The sequence below is a fragment of the Plasmodium brasilianum genome, chromosome 14, assembly GCF_023973825.1.
Source record: "Plasmodium brasilianum strain Bolivian I chromosome 14, whole genome shotgun sequence".
Taxonomy (NCBI): Eukaryota; Apicomplexa; class Aconoidasida; order Haemosporida; family Plasmodiidae; genus Plasmodium; species Plasmodium brasilianum.
The window spans coordinates 456,428-478,580 of record NC_090127.1 but is presented as its reverse complement, the minus strand read 5'-3'; the positions used below and the strand labels follow the sequence as shown (position 1 = coordinate 478,580).

General features: G+C 26.3%; 2 protein-coding genes across 2 annotated transcripts; both read left to right on the top strand.

Annotated features, from left to right (window-relative positions):
- Window positions 1–30: 30 nt before the first annotated feature.
- Window positions 31–1,338, top strand: MKS88_005331 (uncharacterized protein; the record flags this gene model as incomplete). The annotated part of the gene is made up of 1 exon (XM_067218584.1): window positions 31–1,338. The coding sequence occupies one exon, from the start codon at window positions 31–33 to the stop codon at window positions 1,336–1,338; it is 1,308 nt and encodes a 435-aa protein (XP_067070545.1).
- A 1,975-nt stretch (window positions 1,339–3,313) lies between these two features.
- Window positions 3,314–20,310, top strand: MKS88_005330 (uncharacterized protein; the record flags this gene model as incomplete). The annotated part of the gene is made up of 2 exons (XM_067218583.1): window positions 3,314–13,306; window positions 13,702–20,310. 2 exons carry the CDS (start codon window positions 3,314–3,316, stop codon window positions 20,308–20,310), a joined length of 16,602 nt encoding a protein of 5,533 aa, XP_067070544.1.
- Window positions 20,311–22,153: the final 1,843 nt, after the last annotated feature.

Genomic DNA, 22,153 nt, shown 5'->3' with positions numbered 1-22,153 from the left:
ACACAACTAGTTTGTAAGAAATGAGTAAAGATGAACAATTCACTCGTAGAAGATGTAATAAGAAGATATGTTGAAAGAAGGAAGGACATTATAAACAAGGTCATAAATTCTAGGGATAGAATACCATTAGTGGAGTATACAATAGAAGGTGACGAATTGTTCATATGTTCCAAGTACTATTTTATAGATAATATATATATTAAAGTGAAAAAGGAAAATGACAAATTTAATTTAAAATTTGTAGACAAGAACTGTATGAATTTATTCAAACAAAGAGATCATATAGAAAATAATACGATAAATGCAGAAATAGGTAATGGTGGGATAAACACAGAATTAGATAGTGAGATGCAGAACACTGAATTAGATAACGAGGTGTTATATGCAGAATTAGATAACGAGATAATAGATGCAGAACTGCATAACGAAATGTTAATGGAAGAATCAGGTAGCGAGATGTTAAACTTAGGATCAGATAACGAGATATTGAAAACTGAATTAGATAATGAGGTGTTGTCTTATACAAAATTAGACAATAAAATGACGCTAAACTCAGATTTAGAACATATGGATTTTTCAAAAAAGGAGAGAAAAAATCTTATTATTATATTAAGTGGAACTTCAGGTGGTGGTAAGAGTACCTTAAGTTGTTTATTAGGATTGTTCTTAAATATAAGGAGAATTTTATCAACAGATGTTGTACGAGAAATTTTAAGAAAGTATCAAGTACAGAATGACAGGTATCTTAGGTATTCAACATACGAATCATGGAGATTAAATAGTAGCGAAGATGAGGAAGATTTTGAATGTGCGCAAATAAATAGAGAGTGGGGTGTACAGACAGACGAAAAAAAAAAAGTTAAGAGTAGGGAGTTTAAAAGCTATAGTACTAAATACTCAGAGAGAGGTAAAGACGTTGAAAATATGCTGAGAAAGAGGTGTATTGGGAATTACTCAAAACAATGTGAATTGATATTTAACTACGTTGATAACATAATTAATGACCATATTGTTAACAAAGAATCTATAATAATAGAAGGTGTACATATAAATGCAGAAATTATAAATAAATTAATTAAGAAGTATCCCAATAAAATTATTTTTTTCCTAGTCTACATAACTGATAAGGAAACTAGTATTCGAAGATTTTCTAGTAGATCTACAGATTCAAATGAAGAAGAAAACAAATACATCAAAAATATTAATTATATTAATGATATACAAAATTATTTACTAGAAACGACAACAAATTTAGTTCCTTCAGTTAATTATATTGAAAATATTGATATTTATAGTTCGCTAGAGAAAATTCTTAAGATAATATATTCATTTAACTAATTTGTACTCAAACACACAACAGTATTGTTGTAGGAGCTAATGTATATTAATTGGGGTTAATGTTTACTTCTTTTTTTTTTTTTTTTTCCCCACATTTTAAAATATGTTACTCAATTCCATTAATTATATTTGTTTACAGGATGTTCATCATTTATTGATTGTATATCATTAATTTTATTTATTCCTTTATAGCTACGTGTTTCTTTTTTCTTTCATTTATCTTTATTATTATTTTTTTTTTTTTTTGCGTATTTTTTGCCATTCAGACCTATTTATGTTGGAGTGTGCGTATTTAATTGCGCACATATTTATCTGTTTACCTATTTAGCTGCATATCATTTTAGCAGCACCCCTATTTAGGTATTTATTCATTTATAATTTTTTTTTTAAGTGCTTGTTCCTATTTTCATCTTTGATTTATTATTTTTTTTTATTTGTATAAGTAGGACAAAATGTTATTTCTTAGTTCCCGCGCTTTTTTGTATCCATGGTTTTTTTATTTTCTTTTTTATAATTTATTTATCGCATAAATTTTTTAATGTATAAAAATATGGAATACCTACAAAATTTCATAATTTTGTTTATACCACTCCTTTTTTTCCAGTATATATTTCGTGAAGACTACGCATAATAACGTATTAGTATACATGCATAAAGAGACTTTATTTTGTTTGTTACGCAAATAATGCATTTGCAATTTGTGCAGAAAAGGTAAAACGAACATGTATGTATATATATTATATATCTGTAATATATATACAGCTATTTTAAAACGTTTCGTAAGTTGCATTAAAAATAGCATAGGTTTCATCATATCCCAGTAAAAAAAGGAAAAAACTTTTGCGACATGATAAACGATAATTTTTTTTTTTTTTTACCTAGGTTTGCACATTTCAAAATTTATATTTTAAAAGAATATTAATGTATTTAGTATGTAAAAAAAAGACATTACAAAACGTAGTAAATTATAACCCCTTGAACAAGTAGCTAAAATACTTTAAATGTGAATGTTTCACACAAGGGGTTTGCGAAAAATGTACATGTACGTATGCAAGTATTAAAGTGCGTATATATGTATGTATTAATGGAAAATAACGATAACTACTATTCTTTTACTTCTTTTCTCCAAATTCATCATATCTAGTTTCAAGGAATTTCTCAGTTTTCCTAGTTTGACCTTTTTCAAGGCCCGTTTTATTTTTAGTTGTCTTAACTTATTCTTTGAGTATGTACTAAATGTTCTTAAAAACTTTCAAAAATTATTATTTTTTTTTTTTTTTAATACATTGTTTATTTTCACCTTTTTATCATTTTAAAACATTATTCGACTTGTGCAACAACTTTGTTATCTTGATATTTCGACTATTTTTCTTAATTTTTTTTTCCTTCAAAATTTTATAATATAAATCAAGTGCCTTTTATGGTATAAAAAAATATCATACTCTAAACACTTTTTCTGTGCAAAAAAAATTACATTTATATATATATATATATATATATAGTATTTAAGCAGATATATAAATTTAATGTCGCAACAATATATACATTCAAATAAATGCTGGTATTACATGTAACTGAATATACGTGTAAAAGAATTGGTATATATAAGAGCCAACATATAAAGTGCGAAAAAAGAAGGAAAATAGTTAAAATATATTTTAAATGATGTAGCACTTTTTTGTTTACGTTTTGCTCAGGTGCTGAGGGTGTTGCATATATATATAAATGCAGGCATATTTGAATAATATATATATATATATATATATACATTTATGTATAAACCTTTTAATGTATAGGGGAAAATTATAGCCCCCCACCTCCAACTGAGTAGTTTCTTTAGTATTATACATACATGCGTGTATATGTTTGTATAGGGGAAGGCAGGTATTTGTTTCTTTTTTTTATTGTGTATGCTAGTCGTTTGAAGCGTACTACTGCAAATATCGATTTCTTCAGATTATAGCAAGAAACAAACATGATTCCAAAAGAAAGTACAGTTAGAAAAAATGGGAAGAAAAAATATTCGAAGAAGAGACTTATAAGTAAACATAGTAATAACAGAAAAAAGAATTTCTTTATCCGGTTAAATAACAAAGAATTGGAAAATATGTTAATACAAGAGAGATCATCAGGAAGGAAAAATAATACAGAGAAAAAAAAGAATATTCATTCTTTACAAGAAAATGAAAGAATGAACAAATATATAGTTCATTTGCAAAAATTATATAGGGAATGTAAATATGAAGAATGTTTAAGATTTGGTTTAGAAAACATAGAAAAATTAAAAAAAAAAAATTATATAAGCAAAATAGAATTTTTGAAAATTATAGGAAATGTATATTTTTATCTGGAAAATTATAAATACAGTTCCCTCACGTATATACTGTTATCAAAATATATAAATAAAGTTTCGGATAAATATAAAATAGAAATATGTTATAATGCCGGTGTAGTATTTATAAAATATTTTTTAGAAAGTAATGATATTTCTTTTTACCTAAATGCAAAAACTTCGTTTAATTGTTCTTTATTATTCAACGAAAGAAAAAGTGAACATTTTAATAAAACAATTTATGAAAGCACAATAAAAATACTTAGGAAGCATTTTACAATAGATATAAGAGAAAATGCCAAAAAAGAAAAAAAGAAAAAAAAAAAAAGAGAGGATAATTATGTCTTTTCGGATAATAGTTCTTATGAAAATTGTCTTTTAAAAAAGGACATAGACATATCTTCATATAGTGATGAAAATGAGGAGAAAAAAAGTTCATTAAGTACAGATTCTGGATCGAGTATACATAGTAGGATATCTATTAAAACCGAAGATTGTGAAATAATAAAGGAGAGAGGAAGAAGAAATGATTATCATGAAAGAAATTTAAGTTGTTGTTCAAGTTATATAGATAACTCACCATTAAATGATACTAGTATTAATAAAAAAGAATTAGTATCAAGGGAAAATTACTTATTTCCTCAGAAAGGAATAAATAGCAACGTTAAAAACATTACTAGTGTTAACAGTGTTAGCAGCAATAACAGAGTTAATAGTGTTAGCAGCAATAACAGAGTTAATAGTGTTAGCAGCAATAACAGAGTTAATAGTGTTAGCAGCAATAACAGAGTTAATAGTGTTAGCAGCAACAAAAGAGTTAAGAATAATAGCAGCGATAACAGTATTAACAACATTAAATGTATTAACAGCAGATGCTCCTCTTATTATGTAAAGAATAGTAATAGTTGTATGAAAGAGAAAAATTATAAAAACAATACGCATAATGAGAAAAATGTTGTGATAGAAACACCCGAAGTTCCCATTGCGTCCAGTAATCAGAACAGAAATTTGAAGAATATATTTTTTAATAACACCTTAAGTAGTGTTTCGAAAAATTCGCAGAATAATACTGTGAAAAGTGGAACAAACAGCGTTTTGAGAAATTCTCCATGCATTATTTTGAGAAGTTCATCGCATAATATTCTAAAATGTAACTCTAGAAGTTCTTTAGCTAATTCGCCCAGGAATTTCTCCACTAAATCAACTAACTGTTTATTAAACAATATTCCGAGCATTTTACTCAATAAGTCACCCAGCAATATCTTCAATAAGTCATCTAGCAATTTCTTGAATAATTCTCCTAATATTCTGGTGAATAATTCTCCAAACAAATTTTTAAATAACAGCCCAAAGAGTTTATTGAACAATTCTCCGTGTTCTTTTATGAACAGCTATCTAGGCAATTTGCAAAACAACTCGCCATCTAATTTGCTGAAAAGTAATTCAGCTTCTAATTCAATGGACAAACCAGTTCCTACATTGGCTGATAACTGGAGGACTAATTTACGGAACAACTCTGTAGGTAATTTATCAAATATTTCTCAAGGAAATCTATCGAGCATATCGCAGGCAAACTTATCGAACGCTTCGAGAAGAAATCTATGTAAGGTTTCAAGAGTGAATCTGTCGAAATTTTCATCAGAAAATATATCGAACAATTCGTCGGCTAATTTAGGAAACAGTTCACTAGTTGATTGGGGAAAATACTCTCGCGAAAATTTACGGAAAATTTCACCAGCAAATTTAGGAAACATCTCGGCTAATTTAGGGAGCATTCCTATAGCTAATTTACGAAACAATTCTATAGGCAATATATCGAACTACTCACGAGGTAATATATCGAACTACTCACGAGGTAATATATCGAACTACTCACGAGGTAATATATCGAACTTTTCAAGAGGAAATATTTCGAATACCTCACTGGCTAATCTAAGGAACAACTCGTCGGCTAATTTGGGGATAGAAACGCTAGATAATTTGCGGAACACATCACTAGCTAATTTAGAGAACAAATCTTTAGCTAATTTAGGGAACACTTCATTAGCAAATTCACGGAACAACTCTATAGGCAATATATCGAACCTCTCACAGGGCAATCCATCGAATATTTCGTCTGCTAATTTACGGAATAACTCGATAAGCAATTTCTCGAACAACTCGGTAGGCCATATATCAAACATATCGCAAGGAAGTCTGTCGAACAACTCGCCATACAATTTATCAGTCAAGCCACCATGTAAACTATCGATCAAGTCACCATGTAATCTGCTGAACAAATCATCAAGTATGGTTCGCAACAATATCCCAGTAAAGAGAATTTCTAATCAAAAAAATATTATAAAATGTATGAGAAAAAATATGGACGAAACAAACAAAAAGGATACAACAAGAAGTGTCTTTAATTCAAATGAATGCATTTTGATAGATGAAAAAGCGTCATATGAAGATGAACATTTACAGAAAAAAAGAAGAAAAGAGAATCATCATAGTTCTCCTAACTCCCTCCATGAAAGCGGTGTTGAGGTTTGTGATAATATTTTTCCTTTTAAAAAGGATGGAAGTTCTCATTTAGATTGTTCAAGTAGAGAAGACAAATATATAATGATTGATAGTTCAGTGAGTTACCAAAAGAATGAAAATTTTCCATATAAGACAAAGAATAAGAAGAGGAATAAAATAAAATTAGGAAGTAAGCACTCTTCATTCTATAATAACATCTTATGGAAATATAAGAACATGTCTATTCGTAATAAGATTAAAAAGATATGTAAAGAACACAAAATTAATTTATTAGATGAATATTATCGTATATATGAATTACAATATAAGAATAAGCAAGCAATACCTATTTTAAAGCATAAAAATTTTTCAGAATTCTTTCATGATATTTATATGGTATGTAAGATGAACAAATGCGATTGTATGGTCAAATTTGTTGACGAGCTTCTTAATGACAAGGACGTGACAGATAGTAATATGCACAAGGAAGCTATCTCAAGAGAAAGAAGTCATACAAATGTAAGGGGAAACCAGTGTGGGTCCCCTAGACTAATCAATAAACATTATAGAAAAGAAAGAGAAAATTTTGGCGTTGCTGAAGGTATCATAAAAGAAGATAAATTTTCATGGGATAAGGAAAATATAAAAAAATTAAATGTAAAAAAATATTCGAGGACTAGCAGTTTATTACGTCGTATGGAATATGATAGATATCAAATGGAGCAGGTTGAAAAGTGTAATGAACGTAAAGATAAAAAAAATGAAAAGGGAATTGCAGGGCGCAGGGGCGAAAATAATTACGAACAGACGTATGAACAAAATAGTGGTGTATTTAAAAGCATAAATAAGGAAAAGACACAGAACAAGACATTTGATTGTAGCACTTTTATTAAATTATACAATGAGATTAGAAATAGTATGAGTTATGTTCATTTCAAGTATAACTCATTTGATGAAAAGCATTATAAAGAGAAAAGGGAAATAGAAGAAGTGATTATCCAGAATTTTAACAAGATAAACAAAAAGAGAATAAGAGATAAAGTGAAGAAGTTGAGCTCATATAACAATTCTATACTGTCCAATGTTGCAGATAAACTTCTTGATGATACTGATGAATTATTTCTTTTGAAAAATTATTCTAGTTTTTTAAAAATTATAAAAAATAACGATAACATACAACATATTTATTATTTATATGAAAATATGTATGCTATAGACAAATTTACTCATATTAATAGTAGCAATTTCTTCAATATTTCACATTTTATTATTGATATATTATTATTAAAACAAATAAAAGAAAAGGATTATTTAAAAAAAAAAATTAATAAATTGAAATATTCTGATCAAAATTGTTATAGAAAGTATAGTGAATTTAATTCAGATGCACTTTTAAAAAATATTATAAATAATGTGTTTCTGTGTAACACTGAAATGAGCATAGACGAATATAATAATTTTCCTTTTTCTTATTTAAAAAACGAAAGAAAAAGAAAAAGAAAAAGAAAAAGAACGGTATTAAATGAACAAAACATACATAATAAGAATATAAAATTGAGTAAAACAGTTACAGTAAATAATAGTGACACTAATTCGTATACAAATAATAGGGGAGAAGAATTAAATGGACAAATAAATAAGAGATTATTATGTAATAATAACTCTGATTTTACAAGGAAGAAAAATTTAAAATCGAACTTTTGTACAAAATATACAATGAAAAATGAAGGTATCATAAACAGTCAAACGAAAGAGGAAGAAACATTAAAGAATGGTGAAGAAACGAAAGATAATGATTTAAAAAAAGAGAAGAATCAAACCATTGCGAGCGATTTGAGAAGTTTGTTAAGTAATGTTTTTGTGGATACTTCTAATATAAATAAGTTAATCACTTTGTCTTATGAGTATAACTGTGAAAGAGAGAAATTATATATGGAATTAAATAAAGGGGATATGGAATTTTTCCTTATGGATTCTTTTTACGAATATATGAATACAACAAGTATAAATGATTGCACGAGGAATAAGATAGAAGAAATTACGCTAATGTTATTTTATTACTATTGTAGGAATGAAAATAAGATAAAGAATGTTTTGTTTAATATTATATTTTTTTTTACGTATAATAATATTATAAATAAAAAAAATGTTCATCAATATGCAACATTCTTAAGTTTATATGACCTTTATTTAGTTGATCTTAATTGTAAATCAATGTCTTTTTTTTATCATAATGTTGAAAATGATTCGAAAGAAGTTAGTGATGTAAAAATAAAGGGTAGTACATATCAAAATATTGAAGAATATGGTGAGAATTATATGAACATAATTCATTGTTATCTACACATGCTAAAATTATTATACAAGTGTTATTTAAACAAATTAAAAAGAAAATATACTTTTGATAATATTAATTTGGAAAAAGTTATTAATTATACTTTTACCCTTTTAAACTGCTTATTAATTAAGTATAGTTATAATCAAGGGGGTGGGAAAGTTAGGTGTCGTGTCTTATTTCTATTTATGCAATTTTTATATATAAATGCGAAATATTATTTTAAGAATGTATCATTTTTTCTTGACAAGTATGATATAAATTATTTGGTTAAAGGTGAGTTTGGTAACTTTTGTAAAACGAAAGTTAACACAACAGTTCATTGCAATTTTTACGAAAGGACTAATAAGAGCGTTACGCCAAAGTTACATACAGAAGGTGATCAGAATGATGGACAAAAAGAGGTTTCTGAGAATGAATTGAAGAGAGAGATGAAAAAGACTAAATATATAGAGCATCGGGAAAAGGGTAAAGAAGAAGATGAGGACAAACAAAAGCACCATCTTCAATCGAATGAGTATGCTCTATATGAAAAGGAAGAGCAAAAAGGATTGGATGAAAAGAAAGATAATAGAAAGGAATATGTGGATGAATTATATAAAAAAAATGAATGCAAATTGGACAAGGAGCGGGAACAGGCTCAACACAAGCAGCAGAAGAGAGATGAGGAAAACTACGAAAACGCAGATGACGAAAGAGATGGGAATGAGGAAAAGAAGGATAAAGAGAAGAGGAAGGAACAAGGGGAACATAAGGAGGGAACACAAAGAAAAGAAATAGTAGAAAGAGTAGATGAGTACGAGGGACAAGAAGGAATGAAAAAAAGGGAAAAGAGAAATAACCAAATGAGAAGAGAGGAATACTTAAAAAAAAGCAAAATTAATAATCATTCCTCATTCAGTAATGTAGAGAAAATAAAAAAAGTGTTTACGAAATTATATGAAAATGTAAATATTGCGTTTTCATCCTTTTTGAAATGCTACAATAAATGCTATTTCATACTAAATTTAAAGTTATATGAAAGTTCCTTGTTCAAGAAAAAGATTTTGAAAAAAATCAAAAGAATTATTTTTTATTGTAACAGTCTTTATAGTATATTAAAAATAAAAAAATTGCCTATGAGCAAAAATTACAATTTTGTATTTGATGAAATAAATTATAATTTACATAACAAAAACATTTTTTTAAATCCATTATTTTTCAATGTATTAATAGAAGATAAATATGTAAAGAAAATATATACCCTTAATCGTAATTACATTTTGAGGATGAGTGAGCAAGACATGTGTTATGATAATATAACAGATCTATCATCGGAAAAAGATTTGATAACAATTCTAATCTCTTTTGAAAGATTGAATAAAGGGACATGCGAAAGAGAGAAAGTTAATAAAAAGAAGAAGCGTTTTATTATATTAATGTATTCTTATCAATATATAAAGAACTGTATATGTAAAGAATTAAAAAATAGTAGTATCCTACGTTTATATAAAAGAGCAAAAGAATTAGACGAAAATTTTAATTTAAGTATTGATTACCTTCATTCTTTATTTGATACAAGATTATGTATGCTTTCATTGGATTATGAGTTGCAAAATATAATTGTCGAATTTATAAATAATTGTGTGAATTTTATTTTACGTTATTATAATAGAAACAGTATTTGCTTTTTATTAATTAATAAACTAATGAAAATTTATAACATGATTTTTTCAATTTTCTACTTACGTTTGAACTCCTTTTCAGAATTTAATACAAATAGATTATATAAAATATTAAGTTATGATAAGAATATTTTTTCCTATGATGATAAAGCCACTCAGAATTTATTAAATTTTTTTCACTTTATTAATTTTAGATATGGTTGTTCATACAATTTTTTAAATCACATTTTTACTTCCTTTCATGTTTTTCTAAATTCGTTGGTAAAGATTGATTTAAATATTGAAATTGAAAAAAAACACATAGCAACAGAAAGAGCAAGGAGAAAATATGTAATGTCAGATCAAAGATGGGAGAAAGGGGCAAACTCTTTTAATTATGGTGAAATACAGAAATATTTAGAAAGAAGGAAAAGAATTAATAGAAATGGGGAAAAAGAGAAACTCAACACTATAAATGGAATAGTATATTTGAAAAAAGACAAAATTTACAAAATAATAAATGAGGTAAGGAGAAAAGTAACCATAAATGGGAAGTTTAAAATAAAAAATCGCATGTTAGAAGGAAAATTTGGAAATAAAATAAACAAGTATTTTAGTTACTTCATGGGAGATGAAATAAGGATGGAAAAAAGGTTAAATAAGGATGGGAGAACTCCCGTTTGCAGAATTGGAGGAACAAATAAGAAGATAACTAATAGTTATGTTTTACGTTCCTATTTTCGTAATACTGATTGCAATATTAGAAACAAGGTGAAACATAATGAAAACGTTCCAAAAGAGAATATTTATTTTTTGATGAATAGTAACAGTATGAGGAGCAGTGGTGTTAATACGTATAACAGTAATTTAAGTTATAGAAGAAGATCTCATACAAATTATATATACAATGATATATACCATACTAAAAATAATAATGATAATAAGATAAAACATATGTCAAATGATGCAGTTTCTAAGGAAAATTTATTTATATATACAATTAAAAACAGTGGAGTAATACAAAATTATAAAAAATTAAAGAAAATGAAAAAGAAGTTAAAAAGAAAATTAAATAATAAATATTGCTTTTTTAGGTATATTGCTGTCGTGAACAAGAGTCATAACAATATATATACTTCTTTATGTCGAATTTATTCTCATATTTTATTTGTTCTTATTTCTATATTATATATTGAAAATTATAACATTTTACATTTAAGGAAAAGTCAAGATTTCTTTATGAACAATGATATATATAATACATATTACATATTTTTACACATTTCGAGTAGTATAATATTATTATTATCTTCCCCTCTAAAAATATATCTACATTTTTGTCCTTCTATAAAAATGGAAAGCATGAATTTTATGAAAAACAGTAAGGAAAATAAGAGGATAAATGAGGAGAAGAGCAATATTAATATGTTACATAGTACAAATAAGAGGAGAAATGTGCAGCTAGTAAATGAAAACAAAGATAATGAAAAGATGCTCTGTGTAGTGTTAGGAGGAAAAGGAGGAAAAACGTGTGTAGAAGAGAACACATACGAGTTAATTAATAGCAGTAGAAAGGCATCTAACGATAAAAGTAACTATGATAGCAAAAATAGAACATGTCACATGGAATATGAGATTTACTTAGAAACGTTATTAAATTTTAGCTCAATTAATATTCTATTATTATCAAAGAAAAGGTACAATAGGAAAAATAAAATAAAGAGAAATAAGTACATATTTACATTTTGCAATTTAATAGAAAATTTATTACAAAATAGTATGTTTTATGTGGACTTATTTAATAACTGTAAAAATAGGGGAGATGTACTAGAGATGAATGATATTTTTTCAAAATTGAACAAACTATGTAAGGATAATAATACAGTGGATGACTTTATTATCATGAAAAGGGTATTAATTTATCATACGCTATTTAAATATATTATACATGACAAATATGTTAGTTACTTCCAAATTGGCAAAAATGAATTATACAATGTTAACAAATGTACATTAAATTTATTTTATTTTTCCTTAAATATTTTGCTAACCACTTTTAACACAGATATTTCGATTCATTTAGAAAGGAGTTTGTATAATATAAATTCATTTCATCATACAAATTTATACTATGATGCAATTTTAAACAGTGTCAAAAAGACTATTCAGTACATTAAGGATGGAAGTAAATCGTCCTTTAATTGTATGTACGCATGCGTGCTGTACTATTTAGATAAGTGCAAAAATGGGGAAAAATCGAGGATAAACGAAAAGGGAGAAAAAGAAGGAAAAGTAGAAATAAATGGGATTATTCAAAACAGCGAAAAAAATGATATAAATAATACAACACCAAGATATGACTTGAAGGTTTGTTCTTCCCCTTTATCGTATGATCATGTTAATGGGTGTGCCATACCAAACTTTGGTTGCAAAGGAGAGGATGAAAAGAATAGTATTACAGATGTAATAAATGTTAGTAAGAGTGGAAGAGAAAGAGAGGAGCATGTGTACGATGTTGAGAATTATGAAGAAAAGCGGTGCAATGATAGTAGTAACTATGAATTAATGGAAGAAAAATGCAAAAGTGCAAATTGGATTAAGGAAAAAAATATTTTTAGGAAAAAAAAAAAAGTTATTAACAATATAATATATGATATGATTATTCCTTACATAGATTTAAACAATATTAAAGTATATAATAGAATATATAGAAACAACCATTCTATTAATAGTCTTATTAATATTTGTTTTTCCTTTTTATTTAATAATTTTTTATTTTTAAAATCAGTGTATCCTTTTGATATTGTTTCAAAAGATAAGAGTGAAAATGAAGCAAATGAAAAGAGGATCATAACTAATGAATTTACCCTTGATATAGTTAATATGAAAATGAGTGAAATAAAAGCAGTAGAATTGTTTTTGTCACTGTATATTCATAAATATATGCAGAGTATATGTTTAGACATAAAAAAGTTAGTTGACTACAACACATATATGAATCAATTTTTTTGGACATTAAATAAAAGTCATATGAACATTACTCACAATGACTACATTTACCTTAACTATTCATTTTACAACGTGTACTATAAATTTAATGACTATAACGTATTACAATTTTTGGTTAATTTTAAGAGATCAAAGAGCGAAGGAAAGGTAACAACTAAAAAGGATAAGTCTGTATTCTGTCAATTTTTCCTACACGATGTTTTGTTTTTGTGAGATGTGTACAATGTGTATTAGCATAATTTCTGCTTGTGTCACCTTTAAGGTGGAAATACAGCAGACGGTTTGTGCACTTTTAGTTCATTGTATGTATATATGTATGTATTTATGCATATATGTATGTATTTACGCATGTATGTGTTATTTATGCAAATATGTATGTATTTACGTATGTATTTATTTATATATGTATGTATGTATATAAACATATACGTGTACATATATCTGCATATATTTGTTTGTTCGATTTATTATTTATTTCCCTATGTGCTTACTTTTTCTCCTATTTAAATGTAATTTTTTTTATTATTTTTTTTTTTTTGCAGGAGTTCATGATGTCTTTTGTGAAGATTTTCGATAAATTGATATCACTGGATGAGGAAATAAGTGCTGATTATTTAGACCCTCTCACATATAATATTTATTTAGATTATATGAAAGACTTGTTCCTTAATGATGATTACTATTATGTGTGCTTCTATGAATATATAAAAACCGTATATTTGGAAGAGAATCAGGAATCTTTTAAAATCGATGATTTTGGTTGTTATTTGAACGAACTAAATGAGCTAAATCCCTTTAAAATAAAGGAAGACATGAAAAAGAAATTTAGGGAAACTGTTGATAAGAATTACCTACTATTGATTGTAAAAAGAAAAGTTTTCAGTAGAGACATGAGTTATAATAACTATGACGAAATTGGTCGTATTGGAAAAGATAAAAATGACAGAGGTAGTAATAGTTCGCGAGAAAATTTACGTGTGCATAATATATTGAAAAATTACGATGCGAACTTAGAACATACGCCTAATACAACTGATAATATGAGGAACAGATGTATTGATAGTAACGAGTTGAAATGTAATAAGGAAAAGGAGAAAGAAAATAACATTGCGAAATGTAGTGTAAAGAAAATACCAGGAAAAGAGAGAGTTAAGGTAAGGTTAAATAATAATCCTTATAATTTCAAAAATATATATAAAAATTATAAGAGTAACTTATTTGAGCTTATGAACAAAAAAAATATTAACTATTTTGAAATTATAAAAGTTTTAAATAGTAAACATTACAACCATTTTAGTAACCTGTTTTTCAGCTCCTTTGTACACATAATGGGTGAAGTGAAATATGATTATAATAAGCAATACAATTTTAACATTTTGAAAATTATGGATAAATTAAACATTGCATTGAAGGCTTCATTTTATAATAATAAAAATGTTATTTTATATTATTATATATTTCAGCAATATTTTCATTTATATAAATTTTTAGAGGATAAATATTTCTCCGAATTTGTTCTTTCTGAATATTTATTATTAAACATATCTACAAAATTTGTTGATAATGCATTATATAATAGTAATCTGTATAAGATTTACAGTTTTTTAAAATTTTTATACCTAAGGAATGTATTAAAGCACACAGATATTCTTCTGAACTTTTTGATTTATGTGTATTATAAATATTTTCGTTATCATTATGGCAAAAAGGATCGAAAGTTTCATCATTTTATGGAGTTGTTTCTAAGCATACACGAGGAATCCTATAACAATAGTTTATTAACTGCTGAGTATAAAATGAAAGAAGGCAACAATGAAAATAATTATACTAAAGAGGATTTTTTTACGAAAAATGTTTTTATCAATAACCATTCAAGAACATCCTTAACAAATCAGGAAAATTGTGATTATTTAACTGTTGGCAATGATGATAAAATGACCGATAGCAACTTTAATGATACTATTATAAAAAAAAGCGTTGACATTGGTACGAATGAGAATATTAATGATTGTAAGAACAAAAAAAAAAGAAGTAAGGATGTACGAAAAGAATGTCAAGAAATTAATAGTTACTATTTAGTATTGTCTAATTCACAAAATAGATATATTCATATTTTATTTTTTAAAATATTAACAAACTTCGTGAAATTAAAAATTAATATATTAAATGCAAAGAATTTATTGAACAATTTGAATTTTTATATTTCTTCATATGTTAAATATTCCCTTTTTTACACATTTGAAGAAAAAAATAAAGGTTTTAAAAATGCACTTAAGCATAAGTATTCCTTTTATGATATCAAAACAATAAAGAAAAATTTTAAATTATGTATATACATAAAAAATCTTTGTTTAAAACACGATCTATTCAATAGTGATATATTGTTTTTCTTAAATATAGAAAGTAGTATGAAAAAGAAGAAATTAAAATACAGGAAGAAGTTCAGCAGTTTATCAAAAGAATGTGATGAAGAGCAAGTAGGTTGTTCATCCGTTGAGAAAATTTGTGATAAAAATGGTGGAGATGCACAACATATTTCAAATTATAAGAATATTGAATTTTTAAAAAATACGAAAAGGAGTAGTTCGAATGAGAAAGAAATAGCGTTTGTAGGAACACATGATAGTGCAGGGTACAAAGTTATCGAAAGTACAAATAGAAACAGATTAAGTATGGAACATGAACAAAACAGTAACCCACATGAAATGGAGACGATACAATCCAAGGGAAATGAATATTTAACACAAGGACAGGACATAATAAATGTAGGAGAGTGTAGAGGGGAAAATGGAATTGGAAAATCTATTGATAATGTCGAAGATATATCAGGAAATACGGTTCAAACAAAAGTGGAAGAAAATTTAGGAAACATCGAAAATGGTATAAATGCATCGATCGGGGAGCATTTGCATATCTATTATGATAAAGAAAACGATGACAAGAATAATAATAAGATGATAACAGGTATCAGTGAAAAGCATAAAGTAAGTAATAATTCAGCAGATATAAAAAAGGGTTTAAATAATAAGGAAGATTATAATATAAACGAAATTAAAGTCAAAAAAAAAGAATTTAGTGATGGAAATATAAATACATCATTAGATTTATCAACTAAAGAGAATATGTTAATAAATAAATTTTTTGAAAAAAGAAATGAAAAAAAAATTTCGAAAAAATATTATATGAATATTTTAAAATTTTATTTAAAAAATAAAGTTCATGGATATTCCATTAATTCTTTAGAATGTGTAAAATTGGAGGATAAATCTATTTACTTAATATTTTTATTTTTGGGAAAAATATTTTATTTTCTGTTTAATTATCTTTTATCGCACAGTGATGAAGAAGATGTTGTAATAGGCAGAGAATATGACCTTATAAAAGGTAAAGAGGACGATGTTGAAATGGGTAGAGAAGACGCCGTTAAAATTAGTAGTGACAAAAGAGATATTTCTGATCCCCTTGAAAATTCATACACTTATGATGAACTTCTTCTATATTTTATGTTAATATCGCTGTGCTACTACGCAGACAGTTTAATTTTCTTAAGCTTTAATTTTTTAGACGTTCAACAAATCAGTTCAAAGAATGATGAAAATTTATCTTTAAATAAAAAAGAGGAATGTAGCATGAATAATGTAGAATATGAACTGGAAGAATCTCAAATACTAGGTAAACAGAAGAAAATGAAAACATGCCAAGTTGAGAAGGACGATGATAATAAAATGAAGAAAATAACATTTGAAGAAAAATTCGAAATTACAAAAAATATACTGAAGAAGAATAATGATGATGATTTTAAGAAAAAAAATGTTATATTAAAACCTTGTTTTGTAAATACGAGTAATTATTACATGTTCAGAAATAAAGCAACTGATATTATTAATAACGATAAAGAAAGTACCAAAATGATTATCCCCATGTATAAATTATTAGTAACACGCTTAAAAATTTGTTTATATTATCCAAGGTACTTTTTCCTTGCTTCTTTATTTAGTTATAAATATGATACCAAATTGTCCAACAATCTTTTAAATTATATAAAAGATAAAAATATTTTGAGTGAACATGTTAAATATTATATTTCTGAAGTGAATGAGGGGATTAAAAATTTGTCAAAGAGAATCGAAAGGGATGACAATGGTTATACTGTTGAAAGCTTTGATGTTATGGAGGAGTTAAACACCCTTGACAATCGTGGTATTTTAAATAATCATTTTGTAGATGATACAAATAATAGCGGAACAAATAATAACGATAACAATGATAATGATGGAGGAGGGGGTGAAAATATTGTAGTACATTGTTCTAACATAAAACAGGACAAGGGAAGCAGAATATTAGATGAGAATGCAAATACGAACGAAACTATAAGTGAAAGTGTTTTTTTTAGTAATAGTACTATTAGAAATGAGTTAAGTACAAATAAGAAAAAAAAGATAAATTCTAAAATGTATATAATAAATTACTACACGGATTATCATGAAAATAGTAATTTAAATACCCTTAGGTCACAGGTTTTCAACAACTCGTCATATAATATGGAATATGAGGGGAAAAGTAATCATATCAAATTAGAACAGAAGCAAAAAAACGTACATGATAATTTAGAAGAATGTTCTATAAAAAATGGTGATTCTTCTAGTATTGAAAAGGTTATTCATACTTCGAGCAAAAATGATGAAGTCAAAAACATAATGAACGTTGCAGTTAAAGGCGCAGTGAGGGGTCCAATGAGCAGTCCATTGAATAAATCGGTTAAAGAGGTAGTGAAAGACCAAGTGAATGGTGTATACGATATGGAGATAGACAAAAACAAAATTAACGAATTTATGTATGACATAATGAAATTAAAAGTTGTAATAAAAAATATTGAAATTAAATATGAAGATGTTCTTAATGATATAATTGAAGGTTTAAATTTTATATCAGAAAATAAAAATTGTGGAAATTACAATTCACAAGCTGCCTATCATATATGTATATACTACTTTATGAGAAAAAATTATGAACGATGCATTTATTACATGAAATTTTTTGTTGTCAAAGGAACATTCAAGATATGGCAAAATGATTCGTTTAATCAAGATTATTACAACCTATACTGCAAAAGAGTTCAAAGAAATGAGTTTTGCGTAATAAAATATTTCACCATTGTTTTAGAGGTTAGTAAAAATGTTTTGAAAAATGCATTGACCAAAATTAATGATGAAATTTGTTCTGAAAGTAAAAAGATGTTTGAAAATTTTTGTATTAGTAAACTGGATACTGAAGTAATGAACATCTTAATAGAGGAGAGGTGTTTAGATGTAATTAATAAAGAAAAGAAAGAAGAAAACATGAAAAATGAAAATGTGAAAACCAGTAATGATGAAAATAAGAATGATGGAACTAAGGATAGTTGTGCTGATGGAGGGAACACTAATGAAGGAAAGGACACAGGCGTCCATGAAAAAATTATCAATTCTGAAAAAGACAGTGGTACAGGTGATAGCAAAAATACCGAAAGAAAGGATAGCAACAATGATGAATATAAGACTAGTTATAGTAAAAATAACTTTATTGACGAAAGTAAAACCGATGGAAACAAGGAGAGAAGTACAGAAGAATGCGAGGAGGAAAATGTTGACCAACGTGAGAACAATGTCGGTGAATGTAAAAGTAATGGAACAAAGGACATAAGTAACGATGAAAGCAAATTTAACAGATGCCAAGAAAGCTGTATCAGTGAAACGATGATGAACCAAAATAAAGAAAGCATGAACGATTCAGTAGAAAAATTTAATAATAACGAAATTGTAGTTGATAAAAATATTAACACAACGACTGCAACAGTAACAGCAACATCAGAAGCAGAAGTAGCAGCAGCAACAGCAACGGATAATGTGTGTAGTGAAAAAGAGAATAAATTTACAAGAAATGATAATAAATGGATATATTTAGGGTTTGACAACTTAGACCATTTAAATGACATTTATCATATATTAAAAATGTTGTTCGAAATTTATGTGTATATAGGTAAAACAATAAAAAGGTTCAATGATTACAAATTATTGGAAGAAGCTACAGTTATGTATGGCTATAACATATCAGTTATTAATATTCTTTTCAAAATAATTACAGAACATATATGCTTTATTTTCGAAGTGTTGTGTTATTTTACTCCCCATGTTTTGGTTTATCCAATTATTTTGCTATTTTCCAGTAGCACTTCTGCTTTTACATCTACTGAAGGGTGCATTACTGCCAATAGTGATAGCAAATATATGTATTTGAAACAAGCGTCTCTCAGGGAAGAGTTAATATACAATAGCTCAAGTGCATCGATGGACCTTAGAATTTTTAAGTTGTTTAGAGAATTTTTAGCAAATAAATCAGCTACTATGCCTTTCCATTTATCCACAAGAATGCACAGTGTGTTTTTACTAATATGTAAAAAGTTACTATATTATCAAAAGAATGAAAAAGATATAATAAAGAACATGAGCATTTATTATGATAAAAGAAACAAAAAAAAGAAAGAAGGTATAATGAAATTCGTTGAAAATGCGCTTAATAATAAAAATAAAACAAGCCTCACATATTTTTTGAATGTATTTAACAATGGAAAATTATTAAATTGTACAAATTATTTGAACTGTGAAAATATTAAATTTTTAACTAGTAAATTAGTTTATAGTGCTAACTGTACAGATATAAACAGGAACAACTCTCAAATAATTCCGTTAGATAATGCCAATAAGGAGAAGTCAAATAATATGGCAGATAAGGAAAATATAGTTAGTGCTAATAATAATAATTTATTGAATGATTTAAATAGTGAAACAATCACATCTATGCTTAATAATAACGATCCAGTAGATGAAGAGAAAAAAAATAAAGAATGTGTTTTATATTACATAAAATTAAACAACGATAAGAATATATATTTATATGATGATTATAACATTTTTAATAATATAAAAACAAAAAATGAGGCTTTAAACTGTGTTAATTCCATGTTATCCGATAAAAATTCCTCATTAAAAAAAACAGATAGTGCTAATATGAAGAAAAAAAAGAACATTGATTTATCTCTACCTGATGTGAAGAATTCAATACGAGAGCGAGATTTAAGAAGATTAAATAGGGAAAAAAGTAAAGTTTTGTAATTGGAAGAAATAAGTAAAAAAATGGTCACACCGTGGCTTCACATATTTAAAGTGTGCATATATAAACATTTATATAATGTTTGTAATATTCTTACATTGCAACATCCTTAACAGAAATGAAATATAGTATGGTAAATATATTCATTTATGTATAGAAATTATACGAATATTCTTTCTGTTTTCATTTATGTTCTTTTTTATACATTTAGGATAAATGATGAATTGGTCACATGTTACATATATTTACTTTATTCTATATTTATTTATTAGTTATACCTAGAGTACGATATTGCACCAATATATAAGGATTTTTACCTTCTGAAGGAAAATCTGTGCGCATTCTTACATGTTGCATTCCCATATGCAAATTTATGTACCCACATATATATATATATATATATATATATTTCCAATGACTTATGCTTTAATGGAGACCATGACCTCTTGATTCTTTGCATTATTCTCATAATAACGAATCTGTTTCATTAGTTCACATGTACATTAGAACTATGAACGCGGTCCTGTTCGTGTTTTTTTTTATTTCATTCGAATGATTTTAAATTTTGAAAAACATAAGAAATGTACGCCTTATTAATTAAGTGCACGTTTTCAATCATATATATATATATGGATATATCATCAAACTATAAAAACATTTTTCCTGTTTTGTTATGTGTGCACAATCAGTAGAAAAGGAACGATAATAATAATTGGCATAGAATCATTAAAATTTAAGTAACTGTAAATATTTTACTGGTGTCTTAAAGGATATGTGAATAATAAAAAATTTTTTACTCTTTTTATAAGTTTTTGTTGTTAAATATATATTAGAAATTAAAAATTCGCAAACAATATAAATGCTCGTAAATATGTATATGTATTATATCCATATATAAACATGAAAATTTATATTTACGAAAAGAAAATTTTAATATGTATATCTCATATTTCAATAAATATATATAAAAGTATATGTGTATTTCCCCATATGCTAACAAATATATTTCCTGAAACTGGTAAAAATTTTCCTTCATAATCCTCTAAAAAAAAAAACTTCCCTTAATATAGCCTATCATATCTCTTTTTCTGTTTATTTATTCTATTTTTTTTCTAAATGAGCAACCTTCTGTTAATTTACATTTTCCACCCGTTGGTTGGCATAACATAATGTTACAACTTAATTTCAAAATTAAAAAAAAAAAAGTATTTATATGTAATATATATATGATATCAAAAATAATAGGTGGCCATATGTTATAGAACAAATGATAAATTGAAAATAAAGAAATATAAATATATATATTATATATATACAAAAAAAAGGCAAATAGCTTCTCCTGTTATGCATAAAAGATGTTATGCAAAAGTACAGTATATGTTTATACAGAATGGCGTAAATGTGCAGAAAGTGAAATAACTTTTTTTTTTTTTTTGTTTTACCTTCCGCATAAAACTACATTTTGCGCGTGACTAAACAAAGTAGTAATTTGAAGACATCCTGGGCATTTTACATCCATAAAATAGGAATTTGGGCTGGGTATTAATCTTTTTAATTTATGTTTTTTGGCTTCTTCCGCTGGATCACGATTTAGCAAATCGACATTCATTTTGAATTATATAGAAAATAAACAATTGAAAATTATTTCAGAAAGTTTACGTACACAGGGGGTTTGACGTATACAGTGAATATATATATATATATATATAATTTTTTTTTGTGTAAGTAACACCACAAAGCTTAATTTTATCGATAAATTATGTTTTATTGAATTAGTGATACTTTTAATTCAGTAAAATGGTAAAAGATATAATTTTTTTTCTATAAAGTAATTCGATTTTTTTG